Raw genomic sequence first — 12,126 nt, forward strand, 5'->3', positions numbered from 1 at the left:
AGGAATGACAAATTGAATATACAGAGGTGCCAATTGCCAATTTTGCTCTAGTTAGAAACTAGTAATGATGATTTGTCCGTATAATAAGTCGCGTACCGGTCACCATCCTATTTTCCACAAGAGAAAGGAACGAAATAGAACATTAGCAAGAAGAAGAAGAAGAAAAGTCCCAAAAGGGAGGGGGGGGTTGACCAGCGTTGCCGGTTGATTGGTTGCAAATTATGAACGAATAAATTGTGCTAATAATACATTTCTAGAAGTGAAAGTAAATGGTATGACGTTGAGCATGGAGGCAGCAGTAGCAGGCAACGGGCAGGGCGGGGACGTGGGGACGAGGAAGGTGGTGGGGAAATTCAGAGGCGGCGGCGGCGGAAAGCCCCTGATAGTGATGATATGCGGGTCCCTGGTGTACTACCACTGCGCCTACCGCAATTCCAGCCTGGTGTCTCTGGTCTCCGACGTCTTCATCGTCCTGCTCTGCTCCCTGGCCATCCTCGGGCTCCTCTTCCGCCAGATGAACATCCAGGTCCCCGTCGATCCCCTGGAGTGGCAGATTTCCCAGGATTCCGCCAACTCTATCTTCGCATGCCTCGCCAACACCATCGGGGCCGCCGAGTCTGTCCTCAGGGTCGCCGCCACCGGCCACGACAAGCGCTTGTTTTTCAAGGTACAACAGGCAGGGGGCCCCAAACCCACCTCCTCTCCTACTAAAATACTACTAGTGGAATTTTATTTTACTAACTCCCCGGCCCTTGGTTGTTGAAATTGTAATAAAGTTGAAGTTGTATTTATTTATCAGCCGCTTTATTTATTTATTTATTTGTTACTTACTGGTATTAGAGATTTTAAACTATTGCTGTACCATTATTATTGTTAAGTAACACAACTAGTAGTAGTAATAAAGAAGACAGCCAAAATGAGTTAGTAGCTTGTGAAATCTTGTATCTCATTTTATTATTCCGGTTGATTTTTAGACGGCATGGGGACCTAAGTGAAGCCAGCATTAATCACTAATTTCTTTTGCAGGTTGTTGCTAGCCTTTACCTGCTATCGGCACTGGGAAGACTGGTCTCGACTGCCACAGTTGCTTATGCTGGTGCGCTATCTAATCTAATTACTACTACTTCCCATTCATTCTGTAATGCTATAGGATAATGATTGTACCGTACCGTCCCTTGTTCTTTTTGTTTGTTCCCCTGATGGACGCCATCCACGAACCCCTCGCGTTCCCTCTCTTACTTTCTTTAACAAAAAAAAAAAAAAAAAAACCCTTTTGTGAGGCTTCAATTGGTGTTATAGGACTTTGCCTTCTATGCCTTTACATGCTCACTGAGGAATCAAGGTTGATGAGCACGTGTTTCTCGTGGTTTTCTTGGAGAAGGGATTGCCCAGCTTCGGTCCAAGATTGAAGATATTAGCAGTGCTGCCTAGCACCACCTCTTATTTTTGCATTACTACCCGCACTCTGCCGCCGGTCTAAAAGCTTCATCTCGTCTCTTTCCTGCCAAAGACAACGAGCTGCTAAGCACTAAATTGGTGACATATGTTGACCACTGTCCTTGTATTGCCGCACAATATTTGTAAACTGCATTTCCAACTCTTGCTTCCATCGCGTATTGGACAGAGTTTGTTTTTTCACAGGCTAATTTGCGCTTGAGGCTCGTATTCTTTGTCGCGTTACCTTGATTTAGGGTTTAGGATCTCCTTCTTGTTGAAATGTCTCGGCAGAACGTTAACCTGCTAATCAAACTGTCCATATTTTCTCAATTGATGGTAGAAATAGAGACCACAAAAGTTGAATTGCCACATTCCTATTTCCTAGCAAGCATCGGCTCAATAGTCAAGAGGACTTTTAGAGTCTTTCCTGCCATCACATTCAGGTTCAAATCGCCTTTGTGACTGACAGTTCGGGTAGAAAGGGCGGTCGAAGGGTTAAAAAAAAAGCAAGCACACATAACTCAAAAATCTTAATTGCCATTCAAAAGTTCAGCTGTGGAGCGGTGTGCTGCATAACTAGAACTAGCATTCCATTCCAAATCCTGGTGTTACACGGGTTCTTCCTTGAGAGTAATTATGAACTTGCGTCTTTCTCCTAACCCCCGACAAAAATCGCTCAAATTTCTTATGCAAACAAGCTGAGCACATGTCAAAGATCTAAAGTTTCAGAAACACGAAATAATTGACATGATGTAATCATACAGTTAATCAGATGTATTTATCTTCAAAAAAAAAAAAAAAAAAAGTTCCCTCTAGGCTCTGGCGCACACCCAAAATTGCACCAACAGTTAAGCGATAGTCGGTCCGTTGTGAGCAACAGCCAGTTTTTCGGACAACTTCTACTTCAGTGTAGCTCCTTTCCTGGACAATCAAGCAGTAGTCTGTTGTGTAACTTCTGTTGCCCCATGGTGGACTGTGACATGTGGAACCCTAGAAGCATGCCAACCTCCACAGGGTTAGTCGCTCTCACCTTGAACCAAGTAGTACATCCTTCCAGGCTTCATAAAACATCCAGGTGATGCCAGAGGATGGCATGACTTTTAAACAACTTGCACCCCAACCTCTGTAAAGGCCCCTCAATCCCCCCTCCTTGATGACTTCTGAAAGTGCGGCTGCCATATGTGGTGGGCATTTACCTTGTAAAGCTCCCACCATTAGCCGTTTTCTTGCCACTTCTAGAGGATAACTGATTGTGCTGGCTGTTAAACCTGATCGATCACAAAAAATAAGTCTTGTCAAGGGCAAATGAGACGTTTTCTATACCTTACGTGTAACATGTAGAAATAATCCTGTTCCTCCTCGTGGAATTTAACAACTACAAGATACAATTCAGCAGCAATGCAACCAAACGGGAATTTTCTCTGATGAGAAACCAGACGTCTAATACTCCTTGACAAAGCAAGCAACTGGGAAAAAAGTAATTATAACAAATCAAATTTTGCGTCCCTGCATCTGAAGCCTCCAATTTGGTACACAAGCCATCAGGCTGCCAACTAGCCACCTATTACTCCTCATTCCTCAGCTAAAAGTGTTTTAAAGAGGTTTTACCAGGTATCCATGGAGTGCAGTATAATCATTCAGCTACTTTATAAGGCACAATGAATTAAAATTTTCACTTTTGAGTAAAACCTGTAAGGCACAATCATGTTATTGACATCTAGCTTCATTAGAGCAAAGGTGTAGTCGCATGTGTCATTAGTATTTCTTATGGACTGAAATATCTTGTATAGACATCTACATCACCAAATTGAACTCTTGCAATTTAACGCGTCATTAGCATTCATCTCTCTTTCTCCATCTTGTCTTGTTTCACTATCCACCTTCAATTGTTATTTCCACTACACCTACTATAAATGACTCTTTTGTTGCTTAGTTGCTCTACTTTAAGTAGTAAAACCTTTGCCAACTTTTTTATAACAGGACGTATAAGCAACTGGAACCATTACACCAAAAGCTTGTCCATCAGTAGAGTAAATGCCCAAATGTTCAGCAAAATCAAAGGCAAGAATTTTATTTTAAAAAGGAAAGCCTTAATGAAAACTCTGAACCAGCACTGTCTCTGCAGAATTCTCACCTGAGAGAGCTCCAAGCAAAAGCATCTCAGCACGATTCAAGGATTCTTTTTTGTTTGCCAAGCAGTAAGACTTCTTCATGGTATCATACATGAAATAGAAGCACGTGCTATATGGGAGCATGCCAATCAACGTAGGTGATATACCAGCATATAAAGCACCAAGACCACCATCCTTGTACATCTTGCGAACAGCAATGGACAGATTGGGATAAATTTCTGGAGATATGGTCAACCGGTCCTGAATAAGATCAAAAAGGACGAAATTCATGCATTACGATTCTCAGAAACATATTAAGAAAGATGAAATGATCTCGTTAGCAATTTGAGTTGCTATATAAAGGCAACCAACAAAGAATGAACAAGACAATTGATGAGAAATCAGACTAAACAACTTATTCCTGATGCACCACTGTAAATTCTTCAAAGACTGCAAGATGCTGAGATGGTTCCAACATCAAATACCTTTAACACTTCGAGTGGATGACAAGCAAGTGTGCTCACAACTCCAGCAGCAGCACCAGCCACAGCAACTGGCGAGAGCCAGGAGAAAGAAAGGTTCAAACTCAGATTACCAATATACACTTTTGAGCAATCATTTTGAATCCATTTCTCTTGTGCTGAACTCATTGCTCGCTTGACACATTCAAAAGTTCCAAGCTCAATTGCCTGAGTAGGTATTATGCGCAGCATGTTAATTGTGTTTCCAGCCCATAGTCCCTGCCAACCTTGCTGTTCGATGACTTGAATAAAACTGCCACAGATGTTCTTTGAACCAATGCCAACTACCATTCTGGTCCTGCATGTTTTGTATTATAAAAAGAGGAATGCGCTTCAATGCAAGGAGTCTTATCTTCCTTATCTGGTGCACACGAAGCCCAACCAATAGTAAGAAAGTCACTTGCTATAATGGAAATGAACCTTGTTGTTCACATCTCTTTGATACTAGCTTAAGTTAGTTTACAGTCCGAAGTAGCCCTTGCTAAGAAAAGATGAAGAATAATGGATGAAGTATGAAACTAATTGTCATGAAAGGAATTGAAACCAAAAGACACATGTTCTACCGTTAGGTTAAATATACAGCCCAGTAGTTCTCCTCAAAGCAGGTGAGTCTGAAGTTTTACGAACCAAGCCTTATGTAAAGTCCTGAATAAGTAAGGGTTTATAAGATTTTGCTCAAAAGTGTACTGACTCTAAGTTTCATTTGGTGCACTGAAATTTGGAGCAGTAGATATACATACAAGCACTTTGGCAAATTGAGAAACTACATTGGGAGAGCTTTGAATGAAACAACTACAGCGGATAAATATAAGGGGCAGAAAGGAATGACGTGCCCAGATTGCCCGGGGTGTGAATCTTTTTAATGATACTCATAACAAACGGGAGAAAGAATAGAAACAAGAAGGGCTGTAAAAAGATTAAATAGCAGTGGAGGGGGGAGAAATGGAAATGGAGAGAGGGGAAGGGGAGGTGAGGGGAAGAAAGAAGAAGCTAAGCATACCTGATGGTCTCGAGAGGAGCAAGAACGGCTTTGGTCATAGCTCCGGCCAAAGCACCGCTAAGAAACTCCGCAACTTCTCGACTCCGGAAAAACTCCTGAAAACCAACCAACCATCCATCCATGAGGCGAGTAAGAACTAAAATATTTATCTTATTTCTTATTTTAGGGGTGAGTTTCCAATTAGACATCAGTGTTAAAAAAAGGGTGATACTGTTAGCAGTAGTACCACTACTAATTAAGAGAAAAAGGAGAGAGGAAGTGGAGGGGGAGGGACAGACATGGAGGCGTGGGAGTTGGAGATGAGGTAGAGATAGAGTCGGAGGGCGGAATCGGAAATCCAACAGCAGCTGATGCTGATGAAGAGGGCGAGTGGTGGTGGTGGTATTGTTGGCAGCGGTGGTGGTGGAGGATGCAGAGAATGATGCTGTAGCAGCAGCAGTGGCATCGGAAAGGTGGTTGTGGAGAAGCAGCAGGTCCTTGGGTACCACCATCATCAATCCGTATAAATCTCCCCCTCCAATCATCGAATAGCAGCAGCTCTTGTTCTGCGATTCAGATTCAACAGCCATCCAACACCACGACGAAGATGTCGTCGACGATTGATTGCGAAGCTGAATTTGTTGCCTTTTTTGGAAATTCGATGGGGAGGAGGCGCCTTCTCACCGGCTTTCCCGAAGCTCAGGGTTTAAGTTTTTTTTCGAAGATGTAGTGGACGATTGATTACGAAGCTGGATTTGTTAGTTTTTTTGGAAATTCGACAGGGAGGAGGCGCCTTCTCGCCGGCTTTTCCGAAGCTCAGGGTTTAAGTCTTTTTTAGTCCGGTGCTAGTGTACCCTATTCTTTAGGATTAATTGGAACTGGACTGTCAATGTTGGATGCGGCCGCTCGAGGAATAAATGATAATTATATAAAATTTAATTTTTATATATGTATTATGAATTTAATTAATAATAATATATATTATTAATGTATATAAAATTTACGTTATCCTTTACTCTTTATGTGTCAATTCAAAAAAAAAAACTATTTTCTTGTGCTACAGTAAATATCTCAAATAAATCATCCAAACAAACTCTTATCCAAACAATGCTCTTTTGGTAGGACTCCGATTATGATGCTGCCGACATTCAACGACCCAAAAGGGCCAAAACGAGAAGAAAAGGTCATAAAAGGATTTGTCGTCTTCGCAATTTGCGGAGAGATCTTGTCCACTCCTCCCAAAAAACAGGTGTCTTAGTACTTTCTTTTCCCCACGTGCAGGTGCAAAGAGATATTTTTGTTTATCATTTTTTGTCCTCTTTCTTTTATTTTCCCTTTTTCTCTTCTCTGCCTGTGTGGCTGTATCATAATAATTTCACTCTTTTCACGTTCCATTTTTATCGCAAAGTCAAGAGATACCCCCATTGTTTTTTCTATATTTCTACAAATATAAAATTGGATTCTCAAAGAAAATAATTTTTTTCAACAATGCTCTTTTGTAGCCTTACTTTTTTTAATAGGTTAGTATATAATGAATTTGACATTATTTATTAATAGTGTTGGTTGGAGTTTTATCCCACCAATCATTTATTGATGGGATAAAATCCAAACCCAACAAATAGGTTAGTATATAACATAATATATCAGTATGTATATGATATAATGTATTATTAACATATAAAATTCAATAATTCTATCAATAATCGGATATTCATTAATCGAAATTCAATAACTATTGCCATATTGTTTTACCAAAATTTAAAGGTTGGATACGAATGAATTTTATAAATATCTAATCTAGATTTGATTGATTGATTTTTGGATTTTTTGGAAGTTTGAACACCTCGATAACCAATTGAATTTTTGGTAAATTGATATTGGTACAGAAACGGTTTAATTGTGCTCATACTCATTGTTTTTGTGGACCGGTATGGAAATCATTCATTCAATTAGAATGAAGTGTTCGATTTTGTCCCATATCGTAACTTGGGTTTTAAATTAATTAACTTGTTAATAGGACGAAATTCAATCCACTCTCAACCTAAACACAAAACACTCGGTGGTGAGTAGCCAACAACAAAAACCCCTGATAATGATAAGGTTTACGATTTGGATTTTGGACTATGACAAACACTCCTATATTAATCCTCGTATAATATAGGTTTTGTATGAATTAGGTGTTTTTTATGATATTTTAAAAAAAAAAGTAATATAGCAGTGTATATGAACAACTTTTATTGTATATGGTTATGTGCTCTTGAAAGTATTTCTTGAAGATATATTTTGGAATATTTTTAAAAATTAAAATCATATTGAAATATCTTTTAAAATTAAAAAAATATTCAGCATCCACTACCCCTCACCATCTCCTCTCTTCTCCCTTCCCCCTCCCTCCTCCTCTCTCATTCTCTACCTCATTTCATCCCTTTCTTTTCTCCTCCTTCTTCCGTTTCTCTTCCCTGCTACTGAAAAGGGGAGAGAAAGAGGAAGGAGGAATGAGGGGGAAAGAAATGAAGAGAGAGGTGAAGGAAAGAAGATGAGAGAAGAGGGAGGAGATAGGAGGGCAAATGGTGCTAGTGATGGTGGAGATGGAGGACAATGAGGGAGAAGGGGACAACTAATAGCAGTAGAACTGTCAATGAGGTTGGGTTAGCCCGAACTTGAGTCAATAAAAGAACCCAATAATTCTAAACTTTCATTGAGTTTGACTAAATTTTGACTTAAATATTAAATTAGAATTAAATGTGAATCGAGTTTGAATCTTATTAAACTCAAACACCATATAAGTTCAGCCCGTTAATTTGTACCTATATATATAATTTTATATAGAGTTAAAAGTTGATCCGCATCATCTAAAGAAGGCTATTGCTCGGATGCCACTAATCAGTTGCCACGTGTACACCTTGTTAAGTTTTCTGATTCGACCCATCCCATTACTTTTTCACCTCCTTTCACCTTATCTGCTTCTCTTTCATAACTCCATCTGTCCACACCTCCCCATTACCTCACCTCCAGTCATGGCGGCAAGTTAACAAGTTCCTCCATTAATCCGCCAATACCTCTGAATTAAAACACAATTGAAGCCAACTATTCCGCCTCTTGCACCATCACCAATCATAGAAGAGCTATCATAAAAAATCAGACACGGCAGCACAATAAAATCATCCAATGTCATCCTAATCAAATAGTCCAAATGCCACCTGGACATCAATGTCAGATTCCTATTGCATTTACAATTGTGTTTTTTTCAACAAAGCCTAAGAAACAAATGTAATAGAAGATTAAAAGGTTTGATACTTAATTGCTTGCTGATTAAATTGAAATTGCAGCCTAGAAAAAAAGACGTCAAATCTTCTTGGTATTCTGCTCAAATCGTAGTGAATTAAATAGAAGCTTGTAAATCTAAGTTCGAGTGCTAGAGCTTAATAATGGTAGCGGTGACGAGTAGATGAAAGAGTGAATGGCGATAAAGATTGCAAGAGACGGTTCAAATGAAAAGAAAATAAGAACGAGGATGGTAGGGTGGCCGGAGGTCATGGAGATGATAAAGAATGAGAAAAATGAAAAGCATGGTATAATGGAATACACGTGTCAACAAGCTAATGAGATCCAAACAAATCTTTAAAAGGGTAATAAACTGGACAGACTTTTATCTCTTTTATATATGGTATATTTATACTTTGGTGTATATATAATTATATCCAAATAAATATATAGTTACTAAATACTAATACTTATATGGACAAATATATTAATATATATGATATATCAATGACATTAAATATTAAAAAAACATATCAGAAGATTCACAGAAGAACAACAAAAGCCTCAATCCCTTTGATTTCTCCTCTCACCCACAGCCACAACAGCCTCTACCTTTCTAATCTCCACTCCATATCTACAATTGGCCTCTCCAATCTCCAATCTCCACATTCACAATGCATACATTGATAGTTTCAATGACAAATTATGCATTTTGTATATTTTACAAACTTAATATCTACTTGAACTGACCATCATCACTTCTTGATATATTTTCTTCTTTCTTACATGTTGTTACATGACTCGTGAAACAAATCAAATTGATTAATTCTATTTGGATTTAAACACTGTATTTTTGTTCAAATATGGTCACTCTGAACAAAGGGAATGGGCAAATATTAGTAGGAACAAATTGAGAAGACCATGGAGAAGTTTCAACCTTGAAAAATGTATTAACTATTGATCATATTTTTATGTATTTTGAATGAATTAAATATAATTATTGTTGAAAAATTATTGATTTATCTACTTTTTAGTGATCTATTATTGGTTCGTGTATAGTTTTAATATCGTGGATGTTAGATTAGTTTTATGACTTAATAATCATAGTAATTATATTAAGGAAATTAATGAATAATAAATGAGTTTGGTTTAAACTCGAATTAGGCTTAGAGCCCGAAAATCTTGTGAGTCAAATATAAATTTCACATTTATTAACTCGAAATTCCATAGTCTGAAACTCAAAAGTATTGCTAATTAGATGAGTTGAGTCTAGACTTGTTAAAACCTAACTTTGATAAGCCTAGATGGCAGTGGTGTACGATGGGGTTGTTGTAGTGGGTGGAAGAAGAAAATGTTTTAGCATTTGGTAATTTTTTGTTATTTTGTTATTTTTATTTTTGTAAGTCATATTTGAGATTGTGTGTATTTTTTAGAGTTGATTTTGGAGTTGTTAATTTAGACTCCAAAAACAAATATATAAGAAGCCAATAGATGGTGCACGCAAACCATTCTTTCATTTTCAATTCCTTTTGGGTTAGAATCACATGCTTTCTTGACCTCAACGGTGCGAAAAATCTAGAGCATTTGCCTTGTTGCAGGACTTACCTCATTTTTTTAAGAATTAATATTCTATACACTTTCACCATTGAATGCATGATACATAATTTGAATTTGAATTTGAAATCCAAATTTTATATACATGTCGTGCATCTAATCATGATAGTGTATACATTGTTAGTGTACATGATATTTACTATTCTTTTTATCAATTTCTTTTTGTTTTTATGGAGCTAAAGCTTGACTTTACTAAACTAAAAAAAAAGGTAATACTTAAGAATAAAAATTTTTCCCTAAAAAAATTCAATATTTTGTACATTTCAAATATAAGTTGAAAAATACTCATACGTTTTTGAACTAACCATACAAAACATGTACTAATTGTTTGACATATTATATTTTACGAATAATACTTCAATTTGTGGAAGAATAATGATAAATCTTCCCAATAATACACAAAATACCAATAATGCATATCAGCAATTTCATAGTTAAATACATATGAAACTATTAAGATGATCAAGTGTTAATCACTTTAATTTCTCATATATAAAGAGAATAGTCAAAATTAGTAATATAACGTAACATTTGAAAATCATAATGAAATTTTTCGTACTTTTAATTATGTAACTTTCAAATTGTTTCACGCTATTTACATATGAATATTACCAAACTCATTTTGTATGTGAACTTTCAACGAACATACTAATAACATCCAATATGTTCAAAAATCATGAGAATCTCTTTTATTTCTTTCTTTTTTTTTCTTCATGCATAACTTAAAATTTATATTTTTGTGTACAGAGAAAGAAGAAGAGTATAGTTCAAAATGAAAAAACAATTTAACACTAAAAGTACTTAAAATAGAGGGTTAATTCCAGTTTACCCCCTTGAACTTGACCCTTTATAATACTTTGCCCCCCGAACTTTAAATATATGCACTTTGCCCCATTCATTGACCAAGTCAAACGTTAATGATGATTTCTCCATCCAAATTTTTAACAAAATAACATGAATGCCCTTATATAATAGTTTTAAAATAATGCTATATTTTTAATCGAAATATGCAACATTTTATAGGAAAAAACACAAAGTCATGTCATTTAAAAAATAAAAAAATAAAAGATGGTATAATACCAAAGATTTGAAAATTTGTATTGTGGAGAAAAAAATTTAAAAATTCCTAAAGCATTTGTACAAATTTTCCATTGCTATTTGTAAATGGATTAGTTTTAATAATTTTCATTTACTTTGCAACAAGATTTTCACGAGTCAATACGATACTATTTGGTAATTTTATACCTCATTCGTACCTTACTTTGTATTTTGTTTGCATTCTATATTTTAAAAAAACTAAAAATTCTATAAATATATTTTTATATCATAAAACACACTAAAAAGTGATACAATAAAAAAACATAAGCAAACAATTCTCATTCCAAATGCACTAATTAATTTTATTTTATTTAAAATAAAGTATTGCTATCGACATTGAGATAAATACATTGGGTTGTCTAGACTTTTTTTTGTGAATTATCTAATTCATTTTAGTGCTAAAAATTGAAATGAATAGTGTAATTGTGTTTCAATACATTTAGCAACCATGAAAAAAATTGGTATTTATTATGTTAGAATTATTATGTATGTTTAAGAATCAGTTAGAGATATTTTGGTCATAAAAAATATGCCTTCATCTTAACCCTATCATAAAGTTGATCACAAGGGGTAAGATTGTATATATTTGGAGTTCAGGGGAGCAAAGTGTACAGGATTCCAAATTCAGGGGGGCAAAGTGTAATTAAGCCTAAAATAGATAGTATGTCAATACAAAATATTGGAGTAGTAAAGATTCCTTGACTTTTCGGTCTCACCGTCCATTCATCCAAATCTACAAGTTCGTTTGGATTAGTTGTTTTTGGGGTTATTTTTCAAAACAACACTGTAGCATTTCGTTTTTCAAATACAAGTCCGTTTGGATTAGTTGTTTTTGGGGTTGTTTTTCAAAAACTATATGAAAAATTTTTACTGTTGATGTTTTTTGGATTATTTTTGGAGGTATTTTTAAAACATATTTTTGAGTATTTTTATAATTTATATACATTTATGCACTTATAATACATTTATAAATATATATAAATAAATATATTTATATATATAAAAATAAAAATATTTATATATTTATATAAAAATATATAAATGTATTATATTATATATAATACTAATATAAATATATTTATAAATGTATAAATGTATAATT

The 12,126-nt window shown here is 35.7% G+C and overlaps 2 protein-coding genes across 2 annotated transcripts; one reads left to right on the forward strand and one right to left on the reverse strand.

Annotated features, from left to right (window-relative positions):
* Window positions 1-65: 65 nt before the first annotated feature.
* Window positions 66-1,767, forward strand: LOC113768073 (reticulon-like protein B22). The gene is made up of 3 exons (XM_027312307.1): window positions 66-667; window positions 1,027-1,096; window positions 1,300-1,767. The coding sequence occupies exons 1-3, from the start codon at window positions 275-277 to the stop codon at window positions 1,407-1,409; spliced, it is 573 nt and encodes a 190-aa protein (XP_027168108.1). The 5' UTR covers window positions 66-274; the 3' UTR covers window positions 1,410-1,767.
* Window positions 1,768-2,003: 236 nt separating this feature from the next.
* On the reverse strand, window positions 2,004-5,925 carry LOC113767340 (probable mitochondrial adenine nucleotide transporter BTL1). The gene is made up of 5 exons (XM_027311402.1): window positions 5,348-5,925; window positions 5,070-5,164; window positions 4,034-4,367; window positions 3,572-3,809; window positions 2,004-2,705 (listed from the first exon to the last, which is right to left on the reverse strand). Exons 1-5 carry the CDS (start codon window positions 5,636-5,638, stop codon window positions 2,464-2,466), a joined length of 1,200 nt encoding a protein of 399 aa, XP_027167203.1. The 5' UTR covers window positions 5,639-5,925; the 3' UTR covers window positions 2,004-2,463.
* Between the last annotated feature and the right edge of the window lie 6,201 nt (window positions 5,926-12,126).

The sequence above is a fragment of the Coffea eugenioides genome, chromosome 4 (assembly GCF_003713205.1).
Source record: "Coffea eugenioides isolate CCC68of chromosome 4, Ceug_1.0, whole genome shotgun sequence".
In the NCBI taxonomy this organism is placed as follows: domain Eukaryota; kingdom Viridiplantae; phylum Streptophyta; class Magnoliopsida; order Gentianales; family Rubiaceae; genus Coffea; species Coffea eugenioides.